The sequence below is a fragment of the Bidens hawaiensis genome, unplaced genomic scaffold (genome assembly GCF_021521415.1).
Source record: "Bidens hawaiensis isolate Kalapana, Puna unplaced genomic scaffold, B.hawaiensis_p1.1 tig00013117_1, whole genome shotgun sequence".
NCBI lineage: Eukaryota > Viridiplantae > Streptophyta > Magnoliopsida > Asterales > Asteraceae > Bidens > Bidens hawaiensis.
The window spans coordinates 287083-306371 of NW_027492107.1; the positions used below are offsets into that span (position 1 = coordinate 287083).

At 37.4% G+C, this 19289-nt stretch overlaps 1 protein-coding gene and 1 pseudogene across 2 annotated transcripts; both read left to right on the forward strand.

Moving 5' to 3' along the window:
* Positions 1-2486: 2486 nt before the first annotated feature.
* Positions 2487-4250, forward strand: LOC143543357 (bidirectional sugar transporter SWEET14-like; annotated as a pseudogene). The gene is made up of 6 exons (XR_013137060.1): positions 2487-2648; positions 2749-2785; positions 3011-3218; positions 3311-3472; positions 3560-3679; positions 3790-4250. The product of XR_013137060.1 is annotated as a bidirectional sugar transporter SWEET14-like (transcript).
* A 12666-nt stretch (positions 4251-16916) lies between these two features.
* Positions 16917-18648, forward strand: LOC143543356 (bidirectional sugar transporter SWEET9-like). The gene is made up of 6 exons (XM_077035697.1): positions 16917-17060; positions 17160-17196; positions 17456-17666; positions 17760-17921; positions 18010-18129; positions 18247-18648. The coding sequence occupies exons 1-6, from the start codon at positions 17015-17017 to the stop codon at positions 18544-18546; spliced, it is 876 nt and encodes a 291-aa protein (XP_076891812.1). The 5' UTR covers positions 16917-17014; the 3' UTR covers positions 18547-18648.
* Positions 18649-19289: the final 641 nt, after the last annotated feature.

The window sequence follows — 19289 nt, forward strand, 5'->3', positions numbered from 1 at the left end:
ACACCATTGTAATCAAACAAATCGCATAGAAAACTTAAGCTTTTTATTTAGGAAGTGCGAGAACGTATACAACTCTACCAAATACCAAGCACTAAACGCATATATAGAAGGTACCTTGCCTCATTAAGCAATTAAACACCAGCTAACCCGTACAAAATAAACACATGGTTAACCGTCTCCTCTTTACCATCGCAAACCATACAGAAGGTTGAGGCCACCAGAATATTCCTTCTCAACAACGAAGGGAACATTGGTAGCCTTCCAAGTACGACCCTCCAAGCAACAAAACCAACCTTTTTTGGGATCAAATTATTCCATTTAAATACATAACCAGGCGTAATTGTATGCTTACTCACCATCAAATTACTTTTCAATCTTCATACCGAAAATTCCCATTTGAAGAATCGTTGCACCATATAACCTTGTCTTTTCCATGCTCTAAAGTCGCCTTTTGACATATTTGTAGTAAACTCTTACACTCCCAACTTTCACCTTATTTGTTTACGACATTCTTGAACTTAACGAACCCTAACTTTGGTAGTTTTCTTGCTGATATTTCATGAAAAGCAATTGAAGCATGTTTGTTCAATAATTTATAATGAATACAATGAATATGTATATTTACAATTAAATGATTATTTGTAATTCAATGACGTACGTGCTTTCAAAATCCTTATATGTCACGTGCACCACTAGAGTGCGTGTATTAGAGAGGTAAGTTAAGACGTCAGTCACTGGCACATAGACAATGTGCTTTAAGCCTTTTAACTAATAAAAAAAAGTATAATTGAGGAGATTAGTTAATTAGATATTTAAAATAACAAAAAGAAAATATTATCAGCAGAAATAGGATGAACCCCATCCTTTTTGCCCTCTTGGACGTTAAGGGAATGGCCAGCAAAAGGATGCAGCCTTAGCTCTGCTTTATGTTATTGTGTTAAGCCTGGATTTAGATCACTGTTAATATATATTCTATATACACGTGTCAACACACGACTCAAAGTTGGATAAGCTTAGAAAAGCATGCACTCATGCACATCCTGGTTTTAAGTTTGATTAAAAGCACCTCGTTAGTCGTATCGATGGCTCATACGTTAAGAGATGGCCAAATGCCAATCATTTGTAACTAGTAGAGAAGAGATACATGGCACATGTCCACATGGCAATTGTCCACCACATTATTTCGGATTGCTCTCTATTTATTATTGGATATGGAAACCACTTTTTCCTAGGATAAAAAGTTAAAAAAGACGTAATCATAAGAAGCAAAATCCCAAGAAAAAAAGAATGTTGTATACGTGGCTTATATATGCTCAAATGGCCGGTGGGTTGTGAAAAGTTATATCAAGAAAAACACATGATAATAACAACAAGATTAATGATAATATGTAAAATAACTAGAACAACACAGACAAATATAATGTGGTTTATGACATTGTCCGTGACGAGTAAAATGAAATGACTGCTAAAATTTAAAAATAAAATGTTACTCATAGGATATGAAATCAAAACATTTGTTTTCATATACTATACCCTTTTCATTGGAGTTGCGTTATCAGCTCCGGACTACTTAGAAGGATAACTCTTCTTCCCAGAATATAAGGAAAACCATGGTTTGGCTACATTTGAACTGAATAATCAGAGCTTGGGCTACATTGGTGTCCAACACAGCCTTCTACCAAGAATATAAAAGAATCGTGTTTCGGCACCTTCCTAGCCTATTTTTCCTCTTTCGACTTCTCAATCGCCTATTCAGGTCTCGAGCCACAAAATTGACCTGCTACATTAGATTTTCATGTTTTCTAGTGCTGTCCACATGGTTTTTATCGGAGGCGAGCCCGTTAACATGTCCATATGTGATCGGCCTATTTTAACAATAACTAGTTTTCAAAAAAAAAAGAAAGAAAAACACTCAAATTTTTTTGAGTAACACAATTTCATTTCATGGTAGAAGCATAGATATTACATCAACATAGCAGGTAGGCGGGCAACAAGCTGCGCCGCCACCCCTTTCTGAATTGCAAACCCTAACCTGCTAAAGACATACCCCTGCCCCTTTGCCCCTTTCTGAATTGCAAACCCTAACCTGCAAACCATAGCAATGTGCCCCTTTGGAGTCGACACATTGCTATGCACAACCCGTTGGACCCTGGTCAGGAAACGGATAGCTTCCGGTGCCAAGGAGCCAAAGGTATTAAAAGCCATAAGGACAAAAACATGTTGGTTCTCTTCACATGCTTTAGCATGAAAATGAAAATGTATTGTTTTAAAAGAAACTTATCATTAAAATTATCTAGGCACAAAAAGGAGACATGCAATAAAGCAACGTCCAAGACACAGACTATATAATATTATTATTTATCTCCTAGAAACTAGTAATGAAAAAAAAGCCGTGATTGTATTCGTTGATAAAGAGACCCCACCATTTTCAAAATACTTTTCCACCCTATAAATATGAAACAAATCCAACAACCATTTTCATCCCAGAACAAATTAAGAAGAATACTAGAGAGCTAAAGAAGTTATATCTTAAAAAACATCAAATTCTTAGTTTTTTCAGGAGGAGATATATATAGTTTGTGTTGACTTCTAATCATAGAAGATGATTGGGAACTTGGCTCACCTCACTCTTGCATTTGGCCTTTTTGGTATATAATTAACTCTCTCTCACTCTTGCATATTAGTTAAAAGCTATATTAAATTGCATGTTAAGTTGATAATGTTTAATTCTCTTTTTGGCATTTGCAGGCAATGTTGTTTCATTCATGGTATTCCTTGCACCGATGTAAGTTCTCCATGTCAAATCCTTTATATATGTCAGAGGCGGACCTACACACAAAAAAAAAAGAAAACGGGGGGTGGCCGCCCTCCAAAAAAAAAATTATTTATACCCAAAAATCCTGATCACCTCCAATAAAAAGACATATCTGGTTTACCACTGATATATGTATGTTCTTATAGTTATCAACTTCTTAGCTAAATTCTGAACCATTTTTATATGAAATCACAGACCGACATTTTACAAAGTTTACAAAAAGAAATCAACAGAAGGCTTTCAGTCAGCACCTTATGTGGTGGGCTTATTCAGCGCCATGCTTTGGATATATTATGCATTTCTCAAGACCAATGTCTTGCTACTCATTACAATTAATTCAGTTGGTTGCTTCATTGAAACCTTTTACATATGTTTCTTTCTCTTCTATCCAAAGAAGGCTAGGGTATGTAGCGATCACTATTTCAATTTAGACATCATAGCTATCGTTAATTAAGGCGTCTAATTAAACTAATTACTTAAAACTTGGTTGTGTAGATGGAGAGTTTGAAGCTGATCATATTGCTAATAGTTGTTGGCTTCGGATTAATTGTCGTCCTCACTCAGTTCTTTGCAAGTGGAGTTACCCGTGGAGTGATAGTTGGATGGATTTGTCTTGTATTTTCACTATGAGTTTTTGTCGCGCCTTTAGGTGTTGTGGTACGTGCATGAATTACAACATGTAATAACGTTGGAAAACAAGTTGTTTTTTTCTTACTATGATCTATAATTATTATTATTTTTCAGAGGCAAGTGATCAGAACAAAAAGTGTGGAGTACATGCCAATTCTACTATCTGTGGCACTCACCCTAAGTGCGGTTATGTGGTTCTTATATGGCCTACTCCTTGGTGACTTCAATATTGCGGTACGACGAAAAATATATAATTAGGGATTTTGTATATATTGACATTTTTGTTTTATCTATTACTATCTCCTTTTTATTTGTATTGAATCTTGTTACCACTTGTTTTCCAGATTCCAAATGTTCTTGGATTCACCTTTGGAATAATTCAAATAATACTATACTTCATGTACAAGAACAAGATGCCGGTTACGGACAAAAAGATATCTACACGTGAAGCTAAAAACAGTGAAATGGAGCAAAAGATCCCAGAATTTAAAGACCAGAAGATCATTGATGTTGTGAAGCTGGAAACATTAAGGAACACTGATATTCTTGCAGTGAAATTACAAAAAACCGGATATGATGCTTATCATGGAGACCATAAGCTTAAATTTCCATCAGATGTACCAAATCACACCATTGAAATCCCTGCATAAGTTTGTATTTCATAGCGGTATCTCTTTTCAGAAATTTGTAGGTGCAATCTGTTCTAGTTCGATTTCTCATGTTTCGCTTGACGCAAAAGTTTCTCTCGATCGTAGCTCAATCTCTTAGCTAACACATGTTTCCTTTTGTTTCCCAAAATAATAACCAATGTATATGAGTTTGAGGTTTCATATATGATATATATGAGTTTGAGGTCCAAATCTCCAGTTTTAGTCCAATAGTTTCAAATTTGCAATTTTCTTTCATATGGTTTCATTTCACTTGAAATTAAACCTGAATTCCCTAATATCGTTAAGTCTGGTCGTTAAACCCTTCACATACCTAGCGCTCCGCTGGGAATTGAAACCAAGAAGGATCTTCTGGGCAATGCTTGCGGAAACGGAAATAACATCCCCGCATAGCGGGAACGTCGAGAACTGCGTTGTTTGAAGCTCCAGGATGGAATTGGTGGTTTTAACATAATTGATCACTATGTTCAAAACTACCAAAACCTCAGGGAGAATCTACACAAGTGGGACTCAACGCTCCTGACTTGCGAGGAGGTAACAGCCTACCCGCATCATACCCAAAGATCAAGCAGGAAACTCGGGAATTTCTGCAAGCGACAAGGACTTCCGCGGGAGGAATCCCCATGGAAAACCTTAAAAAACCCTTTTCAAAAACCCTTTGCTTAAGTCCAAAAGTTCACCTCACTTTATTACACTCATGAGAAGAACATTGGAGTGGGGGGACTTGAAGAGGTAGGTCCCAGCAGAGCCCAGTTGGACCCGCAAGACTCAAATTGAAGAGGAACGTCTGCGCAGAAACCAACTGGATCCGCAGGACCAACCATGCTCAGAGACGTGACGTCCTTACGCGCAGTACGCAAGCTGTTCCCGCAGAAAATGCCTCCCAATGGTGAAGGACTCCGCCTGTCCCCGCAGCCTCGGATACAAGCCATCAGGGAAGGCCACCCGCGCAGCAAGGCTACACGCACAAGGCACTTAGCTCTCAATCACTCAGTGTCACCTGAAGGAATGAGCAAAGCCGGGAACAATCCCGCACAAGGGCGGGAGGGGGAATACTCCCGCCCAAATAAGCCAGTCCGTACGATACAGGAAGATCTTCTGTACTGTACCTGACGAGGTATGGGAAAATGATCTGACTAAAGATACGACAGCTTATTGACCACAGTAGGGCGAGCAGCATGCTCCTGTACTGTGTCACTATTAGCCGCTGCCTACTCACCAACTATTGCTATAACACGTGCGTAGCCGGCAGTTGGTGGAAAAGGAATAGTACACAGCAGGCCTGGTCATTATCAGCCGCTGCCTACCCACCAACTACAAGCAGTGCACGTGCGTAGGCCACTGTTGGTGGAACAGGAACACTGTTGCAGCCGGCCATACCTCCTTGGAAACCTACCTTCGGCTATAAATACCACAAATGGTATGATCATCTAATCTCAACATATCTTATCTTGTATCATCAATATACCTGATATCTGCTCTAGCAATCTCTTAATATACACTTATATTTAAAGAGCAATCTAGTCTGATTCTCACGCCGGAGGGTGGTCACAAGGAGGAACCCCCCCTTCTCAGTGACAAGCTCACGGTGATCGACACTCCAAACTTTTACTTTCGTTCAATGGCAATCTTATTGACGTAACTATGAGATTCTTGTAGTGAACGGAAAAGTAACTTTGTATGTCCCTAACTTCCACATATGTCATTCCAAATCAATCTAGAACATTATGATTTATGTTTTAATCAGTTAATATATAATTCGTCTATTAGTCACATTTCCAATATGAATCATTATTGGTCACTGGATTCTAGTACATTGGATTATTTAAATCCAATTTACTTAGATAACAATCCACCCAAAATTGGCACAAATAGGTATCAATTAGTTAGCTTTATTAATTCATATATTGCTTGTAGAGTTTTAAAATGATGAAAATGGATGGAACACTAGCAAGACGGCAATTATAGTGTAATGGTACATCTGGATATTTGAATACTTTATTCAAATGTTAAGTGGCTCTCTTTATGTGAGGGTCTACTAGAAAAGGGAATAATCAAGCTGCACTTTTTTTCTAGATGAACTTAATTAAGTGGCTATATTGAAAAATCAGTCAAGTAGGTAATTAACCAAACGAGACACAATATTACAAAATCTGCTTCAGGAAAACGACCCTCAAAACACAAAACAAAACTAGAAGCGAGAAACATAAGGAAAAAAAACACATGAAACACAAATAAATTGTATTTTTATTATCTTATACAAAAATGTTGCACACATGGACAAAGCTTCCCTTAGGCCGGGTGGCCCCGCCCCCTCCCGGTTTTTTTATGTTTAGTGTAAAAATACTTGTATTCGGTCTAAAAATTTTATACACAGTGTAAATTTACTCTATTTCGTCCTAAAATTTTGAGACCCACTCCATTTATTAAAACTTTTATACGCCTCCCTTATTTTTCGTCAAAGTTTCACCACTGCTTTCACATCACATGGCATTAAAGAGTTAGAAGTTGAAGGCATTGATAATTTGCAGCTAGAAGGCATTGAAAAGGATCACAAGAATGTAAGATTGTATCATGCAAACCATATTGATGGTTATCGTTCCATTTTTGAACTTTGCAATTAGGTTGTGCTATCTTATACATACGACTCATCAATCATTATTACGTTGGCCTACATACCAAGGCCGGTCCCAAGTAATGGGCGAGCCGGAGTCCCTGTCTGGCCATGGTTTTCCGGACACTAAATTTTGTATATATATTTTTTAATGTATAAAAACCGACAAACTTATTGGTCCCTCAACGTAATATATTAAAACCTCAAAACTAATACTATGATTTTACTATGTTTATTGTTAATTGAAACGTTAATCGCTGTTAAAAAAACTAGTTTATCTATTCGTTAGGTCTTGAGGGCCTTTTTCTTCGGCTCGCATAGGGCACTTGAATCCTCAGGACTAGTTTTGCTATACGAAATGAATCTTACCTGATCCATGACGATATTTTCACGGATTTTCGAGATGAACGAACCACGTCTTGATCTTCTTCTTCGACGGCAGCGCCGGCGACCTGCAACTGTGAGACCTGCGACGGCTTTTCTGGGGGTGTGGAGGTGACCGCTAAGATGATCTTGAAGATCTCTTGTTCACAGACACAAAAATATGGTGGTGGCCCTTACTGAGAATTTGCCAACCCTTGATAAGGAGGTGGAGACCTCCTTATATAGGGAGCCTCATGGCCACCATCATGATACCCTAATGGGCCTAGCCCAGTTAGGGTTACCTCCACAAAACCCCCTCGGCCCAAAAACAAATGTATTAGCCCATATAATAAAATAAGCCAAACGTAATAGATTTAGGGTCGTAGAACCGGGTTTTAGTACCATACCCCTACAAGCCCCTCCAAGTCCAGTGTTGCTCCTGGGCGCGCAAGCGTCTAGGTGGAGCGCTGGACTTTATAAGGTGTGAGGCGGTTTTTACCCTTTTCTTTGGCCTTGTCTTATGGTCTGAGTTTTGAGAGGTTTTCTTCATGATGGTGACATGTTGTAATAAAAGCCTGCGCGCGAGGCGACTTACGAGCTATAATAATAATGAAGCTCGCGCGTGAGGCGACTTACGAGCTATAATAATAATGGAGCTGGCGCGAGAAGCGACTTACGAGCTAAAATAATAATAATGCCTGCGCGCGAGAGGCGTCTTACGAGCTGTAGCATAATAAAGCCTGCGCGTGAGGCGTCTTACGAGCTAAGAATAATAAAAGCCTGCGCGCGAGAGGCGTCTTATGAGCTTTGAGAATAATAATTGAGCTGGCGCGTGAGGCGACTTACGAGCTGTGAAAGTAATAAAGCTTGCGCGCGAGAGGCGTCTTATGAGCTTTGAAAATAATAATTGAGCTGGCGCGTGAGGCGACTTACGAGCTGTGAAAGTAATAAAAGCTTGCGCGCGAGAGGCGTCTTATGAGCTATAAGAATAATAATTGAGCTGGCGCGTGAGGCGACTTACGAGCTGTGAAAGTAATAAAGCTTGCGCGCGAGAGGCGTCTTATGAGCTATAAGAATAATAATTGAGCTGGCGCGTGAGGCGACTTACGAGCTGAGAATAATAAAGCCTGCGCGCGAGAGGCGTCTTACGAGCTGAGAATGATATAGCTTGCGCGTGAGGCGCCTTACGAGCTATGAGAATAGTAAAGCCTGCGCGCGAGAGGCGTCTTATGAGCTTTGAGAATAATAATTAAGCTGGCGCGCGGGGCGACTTACAAGCTGAGAATAATAAAGCCTGCGCGCGAGGCGTCTTATGAGCTGTGTGAATAATAAAAGCCTGCGCGTGAGGCGACTTACGGGCTGTAAGAATAATAACAGCTTGCGCGCGAGGCGTCTTATGAGCTGTGTGAATAATAAAAGCCTGCGCGTGAGGCGACTTACGGGCTGTAAGAATAATAACAGCTTGCGCGCGAGGCGTCTTATGAGCTGTGTGAATAATAAAGCCTGCGCGTGAGGCGACTTACGAGCTACTTTATGTCCCGCGCCACGTGCAGATGTTGCATGCGCGTGCGCGTAGACTTTGGTTTTGTGTTATGCGCCACGCGCAGATGTTGCGTGCGCGTGCGTGTAGACTGTGACGTGTGTGAGCATGTGATGCGTAAGCATGTGTAATAGGCGTGAGCATATGTGATGCGTGAGCATATGGTATGAGGATTCCCAACCCTTAAGTTTGGCGCGTAGCCATATGGGATATTATGAGGATTCCAAAAACCTTGAAGTTTGGCGCGTAGCCATATGGGATATTAGGAGGATTCCCAACCTTGGCGCGTAGCCATATGGGATATTATGAGGATTCCCAACCTTGAAGTTTGGCGCGTAGCCATATGGGATATTATGAGGATTCCCATCCTTGGCGCGTAGCCATATGGGATATTATGAGGATTCCCAACCTTGAAGTTTGGCGCGTAGCCATATGGGATATTATGAGGATTCCCATCCTTGGCGCGTAGCCATATGGGATATTATGAGGATTCCCAACCTTGAAGTTTGGCGCTTAGCCATATGGGATATTATGAGGATTCCCATCCTTGGCGCGTAGCCATATGGGATATTATGAGGATTCCCAACCTTGAAGTTTGGCGCGTAGCCATATGGGATATTATGAGGATTCCCAACCTTGAAGTTTGGCGCGTAGCCATATGGGATATTATGAGGATTCCCATCCTTGGCGCGTAGCCATATGGGATATTATGAGGATTCCCAACCTTGGCGCGTAGCCATATGGGATATTATGAGGATTCCCAACCTTGAAGTTTGGCGCGTAGCCATATGGGATATTAGGATTCCCAACCTTGGCGCGTAGCCATATGGGATATTAGGAGGATTCCCAACCTTGCAGTTTGGCGCGTAGCCATATGGGATATTAGGAGGATTCCCAACCTTAAAGTTTGGCGCGTAGCCATATGAGATATTAGGAGGATTCCCAACCTTGCAGTTTGGCGCGTAGCCATTTGGGATATTAGGATGATTCCCAACCTTGAAGTTTGGCGCATAGCCATATAGGATATTAGGATTCCCAACCTTGAAGTTTGGCGTGTAGCCTGATGCGCGCATGCACGGCGATAGAGTGGTGACTCGCGAGTGCGCGTGCATGGCGGAGGTCTCTTGCGCAAAAACCCAGATGGTGGTTTCCGCGGCGGCACATGCACGGCTGCAGAGTGAGAACCCACGGGCGTGCGTACATGGCGGCGGAAGTCTGGTAATTTCCGGATCTGCAATTTAAGAGTCAGATCTGCAACTTTAGACCTAAAATCCAGGTCTGTAATCTAGACCTAGATCTGTAAATCAGATCTGGACAGATCTGAAGCCCGGAGCAGATTTAAAACCATCACAGATTCGGAGATCTGATCATTCCAATCACGGATTTTCCTTCTTGCCCAGATCTGGAAGCCTCTTTTTAGATCTATGGATCTTTTTGAGCTTTAAATAGAACAAGCTTTGAAGCCTTTTTCTGTAAACTTCCAGATCTACGTTTTTCTTGGGAGAGATCTGACAGCCGAGATGAAGATCGAAGGGCAGTTCGTTGCCGTCCCACGGATGGCGCCAAATGTCGAAACACGAAATGAATCTTACCTGATCCATGACGATATTTCCACGGATTTTCGAGATGAACGAACCACGTCTTGATCTTCTTCTTCTTCGGCTGCGCCTGCGACCTGCAATGCTGAGACCTGCAATGGTTTCGGGGGTGTGGAGGTGACTGCTAAGATGTCCTGAGGATTTCTTATTTACAGACACAAAAAGTGGTGGTGGCTCTTATTGAGCATCCCCTATGATAAGGAGGTGGAGACCTCCTTATATAGAGTCTCATGGCCACCATCATGGTACCCTAATGGGCCTAGCCCAGTTAGGGTTACCTCCACAAAACCCCCTCGGCCCAATAAAATTGTATTAGTCCATGTAATGAAATAAGTCAAACATAATAGATTTAGGGTCGTAGAACCGGGTTTTAGTACAATACCCCTACAATATACGCAACCAAGATTCAATAATCATCCAACCTATTGTACGTACATCTGATTATGTGGATGCCTATCTACTATGTATTATTAGATGCTATGAACAAATCTCAACCATAATTTGGCATACGGAAAAGGATAAAGAAAGTGCACAAAATTAATTGAAAGCCACTTAATTTTGTTGATGGAGCAAAAGAAAAATTAATGCTTTTAAAAGTTTTGCTTTTGTTGATGTGTGCAATCTACCTGCCTGCATGTCACCTTAAAGAATATATGCAAATCACATGTTTTGTCTCTCTTGAGTCTTATAGTTAACCATATTACTTACAGCGTTAGTTATAGTCCCCGTCACTTAGCCGTGACTTGTCAGGTATGGTGGAGGCCGCCCGCTCTTGTAATTTGGGTTCTTAGCCCATCTTAAGTTTCTTATTTTCACCTTTTGTTTGTTTGTCACAAACCACATTTTTATTGTGCCGTGTTAAGATTCTTTGATATATGTCAGTGATTTGTTGGTAATATCCATCGGTAATTTGTCATAAATCAAAAGACTAACATTATGATTTCCGATAGATTTTCATCGATGGGTTACTGTCAGTAACCACCTTCACCGATAAAACAAAACCATTGCTAAATGTATGTCGCTAGTTCTAATAAGAAATCATTAATAGTTGGCTATATGTGTGTTTGTGTGTGTATAATTCAAGTGTTATTCTTTGATGTTAATTAAAGGTGAATCCATTCATATATTCATTTTCAAATGACATAGTATATAAATAAAGAAGAATCAAAATAAAACCAATCTAACGTCTAATACATAAAAAAAAGAAAAAGAAAAGATGTATGTACGTGTACAAATTCAAGGTTGCTTCATTTAGGTATGTCAATCAATCAACCAGCAGTAATGTAGTAATCAAACTCTACTTTTAACCTATGTCCTATATGACCTATGGTGTATCAAACTACACGTATATGCATGGCTGCCTTCTTCCTTTTATCTCATACCCGTGTTCCTGGATTTGTTCAATTGATCCAAAAAGGTGAACCAATGATTAAAATAAGGCTTTCAGGATGTCATTTTCCTAATAATGATCACAATCTTCTAGTTATAAATTTGTAAGAATATATTTTTTTTAAGTGGATTCTTTGTGAGCAAAACCTTTGTTTTCAAAAGCTCATGAACCAATATTTTTCAAAAGTAGTTAGTCTAAATGTCAAGCAATACATCTTATGATCTTAAAAGTGGTTTCTGTTAAGTCTCAATTTGCATGCTTTGATAAGAAGTTAGAATAGCATTTTCTAATTCTAGCAGTGGATCCCATGGGGAACCAGGGAAAGGGAGGGAAAAAACAGGCCGACTGGGAATACCGTCCGCCGGTTTGTCTGGTATTTTTCTCCGGAATTCGGGACGTACAAGCCGGTTTCTCCAGATTCCATATTTAAGTGGTTTTGGGCTTTGTGAAGAAATGAGAGAAAGTGGGATCATAACATAATGTTTGGGGGAAAACGAGAATAAACTGGAAAAAGTTGATGTGACGCTAATATAACATGCCAGATAAAATGAGAAAAATGGGATGAAACTGGGGACTTCCTATGCTCTAAACTCTATAGTATCAAGACTCTAGAGCTTTCTGTTATCTGTTATCACTATAATTAAAATTGAAGCTTACCAATTTTAAAATACTAACTAATACCCTCAAATACCCTCAAGTTCATGAATTCAAATTCAGTTCCTCTTTCTCGTTCTAATTAAATAACGCTTAATCATCATGTTACTTGTCAAGGTTCGAAAGCCATAAAATATACATTATACCGAAGGATTAGATAAAAACATGTTTAGGAGAAATATTATTATCAAAGTGTTATTTTTCGCATTACAAATGAGTTTGTATTTAATTTCGGCCAAGATATTCAATATCTGGACTGAATTTAAATAATACATCAAACCAAAAATATAAAATTAAACATAACTTGTTAAATAAGGTATTATGCTTATTATTATGTATATGACTCAGTGTTTTTCTTCTTTACTTTTTTTCCACATGTACATTAGTACATAAACGAGTCATATTCGAGTTATCGATCATCTACGATTATCATTGTGTGATTACATATGCACACCCTCTATTTACAAAACGTGTCCTTCAATGGGGGCAAAAGCTAAATTTAAATGTGCACAAAATTGAAGCACAATTGCATTACGAAAAGCCTTTTAAAAAGTCAATTCTTTATAACGTCATTTCCAATAATTACAAAGAAAGTACCCCAAAGATAAGTTTCTTTTATTCTCTTCCTTTCCCTCCTTTTTGCCAAAATGAAATGGTCGCAAATTCTACAACGAAACTGATTCATAGTTTTAGTTTATTTTTCTCTCTTTCTGGACGTTTAATTAATTTATTTTTTTAAATTTTCACCTTTTTTCTTTGCCGTATTTGTGACCGGATTGAAATGGTTACAAATTTTTCATCCGTTATGTATGGATTCGTTTTGTTTTAAATCAATTTTCCCATTTCTGCCAACCAGTCTGTAATCGACTTTTATATTTTAAACTTATTTTTCCTTTTATTTGGCTGCATTGTAGCGTAAATGAAACTATTACAAATTTTGTGACCGCTTATTGAATGAACTTTATTTTAACTTTACCATTACCGTCTTTAACTGCAATGGATTTGCGACATCAATGAGTCGCAAATTTGTAGCCTAACTTTGTTTTTAATTTTATTTTCTCTGTTTTTTTTGTCTTATTTACGGCCGAAATAGAAAGATTACAATTCATGATTATTTTGCAACCATATTGATTGCCTTAGCTAATATTGTGAAGGTTGTGATTTCAGTTGCACTGCTAGAAAACAAATCATTTTTTACAAAAAGTTCCTATAAATTTCTTACGACAAGCAGTTTCAACATATTTCAACAAAAAAAAAAGTTTCAACTTTGTTACAATATTTACAACCACATGTTTTGTAGCAATTTTGTAAGAAAAGTTGTTGGGAAACGGTTAAAAACGATTTTCAAACATGTGTTTTTCCAACGCAACTTTTTGTTGAAAAACTGTTAGTAACTGGATTTTCCAATAAATTTCCTACGAATTCAGTTGTAGAAAAACACTTCTTTTTCTAGTAATGTCGCAAAATTTGCAACTTTCTTACGGATAACAAATATCTAGTTTTATAGCATTGGTTGCATTATCAAGTATCATCCACTTGAACACAAGTTGTTAAGTTTGTCTTCTTGTCCTGAAAAATTATTAAGTAGCTAGACATCCCAATCAAACAATCATTTTATCATTGGCCTCCACTATATACAAAACGTATGTATTTATAAGATTAATAATATGTTAAAAGGAAAGTGCAACTTGTAAGATAACATAATCTCCTCAAATAACCTACTACGAAACAAAACAAAAAGACCAAAAGTGACGTAAAACACTCACTCCCAAATCATTAATCCAATATCCTAGAGATGCATGCATTATTATTATTATTATTATTATTATTATTATTATTATTATTATTATTATTATGATGATGATGATGATGATGACGATGATGATGATGATGAGCCAAGTACGTTCATCCATTTGGGAAGATAGAGCGCAATAGCAATCGTTGTGTGATCCCCTAATTAAGTGGACGACGCAATCACATGACGCCAAGCTTTTTGTCCAATAACAAGCCACTCATTTTGTTAAATGCTTAAGCTAACCACAAGTCCACAATATATATTAATTGCTACTGAATTACTTAGTTTGTTTTAATGACAATATTATAACCACAATGCAAGCTAGCAATAACTAGCCCCCATGCATTTAACTTACAAGCTTAAAATATCGATTTTTTAAAGAAAATTATATTATAGACAATCGAAATTGGTTAGAATAGGCATAACCAAAATCAAAAACATCGAATTTACTCCATCTAATCTAATCAACATAAATTTTCTTCTATCTTGAAACCACCCATAGGAAGCTGACGATTTTTATATTCTCCACGATTTGAGTATGACTCGTCTTAACGCCATTGAAAATCTTGTCATTTCTTGCCCCCTCTAAAAAAACCCAAATTGTGGCACACGAAAGATATATTCTCTTATGCACGGAAACGGCTCTAACCCGCCGTACCCCGTCCCGGAAACTCGTCGGGGACGGAAACGCACACGGGGACGCCGTTGGGACGTTTCTTGACCGTTTTCGAAAATTTGGGACGTTCATTGACCGTTTTGAAAAGTCAAAGGGTGTTTCCAATACGTTTCCAGAATTTGGGGAAGTTTGGTGGCCAAATAGCGGCAACATAGCGGATTCCGGTGGCATATTCCGGCATCGGAGCTGTAGTATTTGCCGGAAACAAGGAAGAAGAAGAGTATTTGGGCGGCTATAACTTTCTTTTAGGTTATATAGGTTTAAATACTTTAGATATTTTAACATTTTACCCCCTTTAACTTTCAGTTGTTTGTATCTAGTCCCAAAAACTTATAAGTTTTAACATAAAAAGTTTAAAATTAGTTTGTGTATTTCAATATTTAACCATCTCTATTATTAATACTTTACATTTAGTCCTTAAACTTATAAATCTATACATAAAAAGTTTAAAATTGACATTATATATAATGACATAAGTAGTTATTTTTTATATGTATTTATTGTCGTACCCGTGCCGTACCCGTTTTTTGATTTTTTGAGTTTTGCCGTTTCCCGTTCCCGTACCCGTGCCCGTTTTCCATTCCCGTCCCAGTTCCCGTGCAACATAGGATATATTGCTTGGATTAGCTTGCTTTGCAATTAAATTTGGCCCAAACCGTCATGATAATTCAACACATCATTATTTGAGAAAGCAAAGAAATACGAGATTTGCACCAACTCATGGGGATTTTAAAGTTATAACATGAATAGCAATTGAAGCGTGTTTGTTCAATAATTTATAGTTTTATGAATATGGTGAAGTTAATATGTAAAATTTTTAACTAAAAGGTTATTTGTAACTACATGACGTAGGTGTTTTCTAATTCCTAATACATGTGTACAATTGTATATATATACACGTATTAACACACGACTCAAAGTTGGATAAGCCTACAAAAGCATGCACATACGCTAAAAGATGGCCAATCAATCAATCATTTGTTAACTAGAGATCAAAGAGATGAGCACATGTCCACATGGCCATTGTCCACCACGTTATTCCGTATATTGGTCTCCATTTATTATTAGATATGGGATGAACTTTTTCCTAGGATAGAAAGTAAAAAAGACGTAATCATATATAAAGAGCAAAATTCGAAGAAAACAAAATGTTGTATACGTGGCTTAAATATGCTCGAATGGCTGGTGGCCGGGTTGTTGTCAAAAGTTATATAAAGAAAAACACATGATAAAAATAACAAGGTTCATGATAAAATGTAATGTGGTTTACGTCAGTGCTGTCTTTCTGATAACCCCTGAAAGTTCCTGGGTTTGGGACAAGTAAAATGAAATGACGGCTAAAATTTTAAAAGAAAATGCGTCTATTGGATTTGAACTAAAAATGAACTAAAAAGAAAACAAAATTGTTTTCGTATACAATACCCTTTTCATTGGAGCCGCGTTATCACTTGTCAGCGTCAGACTACATTGAAGCCTAACTCTTCCAAGAATATACGGAAAATTGTGGTTCGGCTACATTGAGACAGAGTTATCGGTGCTTTGGCTACATTGGTGCTCGACTCTTCTACCAAGAATATAAGGGGAAACATGCTTAAACGCCTTTCTAGTCTATTCATTTCTCTTTCGGCTTCTCTGTAGCCTATTCAGGACTCAATCGGGTCACAAATGGTCACGCAACACCAACTTTTTATGTCTTCCGGTGCCGGCCCGAGTGGTGCCAACAGAAGTAGAACATGTTTATGCTATCATATGTGATTGGCCTATTTTAACAATGACTAATTTTAATTTTGAAAAATAAAAACTAAATGACTATTTTGAAAATTTACTTCTTCAATGACTATTTTAGAAATCATTGAAAATAACATATATTGTTTGTTTTTAAAGAAACTTGTTTAAATTATGTAGACATAACATAGTCTAATAAGAATGAAACATCGAGACTCTCAAAATTAAAAGAGTACGATAACCTAAATATAAGAAATACATCGTTTTAAAAAAGGCAAAAAAAAGAGAGGAAAGACTATATTTTTATCTCCTAGAAATTAGTAATGAAAGAAAAGATGTGATTGTATTCGTTGATATAGGGACCCACCACTATCAAACACTTTTCCACCCTATAAATACGAAATAAATCCAACAGCCATTTTCATCTCAGAAACTAATTAAGAAGAAAATTAGAGAGCTAAAGAATTCACTTCTAAAAAAACAGCCAATTCTTAGTTTTTGAAAAGAGGCGATATATATAGTCTGTGTTACTACTAATCAAAGAAGATGATTGGGAACTTGGCTCACCTTACTCTTTCATTTGGCCTTCTTGGTATATAATTAACTCTCTCTCACTCTTGCATATTAGTTAAAAGCTATATTAAATTGCATGTTAAGTTGATAATGTATAATTTCTTCTTGACATTTGCAGGCAATGTTGTTTCATTTATGGTATTCCTTGCACCTATGTATGTTCTCTATGTCAAATCCTTTATTTTTGTCAGAGACGGACCTATACATAAAAATTGTGTGTGTGTGTGTGTGTTTTTTTTTTTTGGGGGGGGGGGCTGCTTTCCAGGAAAAGAACTAGAGTTATTTATACCCAAAAAATCCGATCGCCCCCTATAGAAAGAAATATCTGGCCTAACACTAATATATCATGTACGTTCTTATGGTTATTAACTTCCTGTTAGCTAAATTCTGAATCATTTTTATATGAAATCACAGACCGACATTTTATAAAGTTTACAAAAAGAAATCAACTGAAGGTTTTCAGTCTGCACCTTATGTGGTGGGCTTATTCAGCGCAATGCTTTGGATATATTATGCATTGCTCAAGACCAATGTCTTGCTACTCATTACAATTAATTCAGTTGGTTGCTTCATTGAAACCTTTTACATATGTTTCTTTCTCTTCTATGCACCAAGGAAGGCTAGGGTATGTTGCAATCATTATTTCAATACAGACATCGTAGTTATCATTGAAGAAGATGTTTAATTAAACTAATTACTTACAAACTTGGTTGTGTAGATGGAGAGTTTGAAGCTGATCATATTGCTAATAGTTGTTGGCTTCGGATTAATTGTCGTCCTCACTCAGTTCTTTGCAAGTGGAGTTACCCGTGGAGTGATAGTTGGATGGATTTGTCTTGTATTTTCACTATGTGTTTTTGTCGCGCCTTTAGGTGTTGTGGTAAGTGCATGAAATAATTAATAATTGTTTTTTTTCTTTGTATTTCATTATCAATCGAAATTAATATTCATTCATTATTTTTTTACAGAGGCAAGTGATCAGAACAAAAAGTGTGGAGTACATGCCAATTCTACTATCTGTGGCACTCACCCTAAGTGCGGTTATGTGGTTCTTTTATGGGCTACTCCTTGGTGACTTCAATATTGCGGTACGGCGAAAAATATATAATTAGAGTTTCTTGCATATATTAACAATTTTGTTTTGTCTGTTAAATACCCATCTCCTTTTTTATTTCTATTGAATCTTGTTACCACTTGTTTTCCAGATTCCAAATGTTCTTGGATTCACCTTTGGAATAATTCAAATAATACTATACTTCATGTACAAGAACAAGACCCCAGTTACGGACGAAAAGATATCTACATGTGATGCTAATAACCGTGAAATGGAGCAAAAGATCCCAGAATTTAAAGACCAGAAGATCATCGATATTGTAAAGCTGGAAACATTAAGGAACACTGATATTCTTGCAGCAAAATTACAAAAACATGATGCTTATCATGGAGACCATAAGCCTAAATTCCCATCAGATGTACCAAATCACACCATTGAAATCCCTGCATAAGTTTGTATTTCATAGTACCTCTTTTTAGATATTTGTAGCTAGGTTTAATCGGTTCTAGATCGATTTCTCATGTTTTGCTTGACGCAAAAGCTCTCTTTGTAGCTCAACCTCTTAGCTGGCACATGTTTCCTTTTCTTTCCCAAAATAATAACCAATGTATAAGAGTTTGAGGTTTCATATCTTGGTATACCATAAATTAATATTGTTGAGTAGGGTTTTTTTTTTCTTTTCTTTCATTTTTTCAACTCTTTACCTCCTGCGCTAGATAAACTAGTAAAGGATAGGGGCGTATCCAATACGGGTTTCCCGGGTTCACGGGAACCCATTGATTTTCAAAGTTTACTTCAAAACGATATATAAAAAGTTTCAGTGAACCCATAGGATTAATAGAAGTGAACTAGTATTAAAAGGTTTAAGATGATGAATTGTAAACTCCTTGTTCCAAAAACTTTTATGAACTGTTGAAAGGTCTCAAGTTCTAGTCTTTCTAAGACTAATTTTGTTAAAAAAAATTTCTCAAAGTTGGGGTTTTAAATAGATAAAAGAAGACTGTTTTCACTTATGGTTACTTACATACTTATTTACACATCATGTCTTCACAACCTATGATTGTAATTTTCTTTTCATTTTTAATGACCTTTTAGTTTTATTACGTGTTTTTAAAACTAACATGTTGTTTTATTATATGATATCGAATTATAAAATATACGACCGGCCAAAAAAATCTTACATTTGGTTGTACG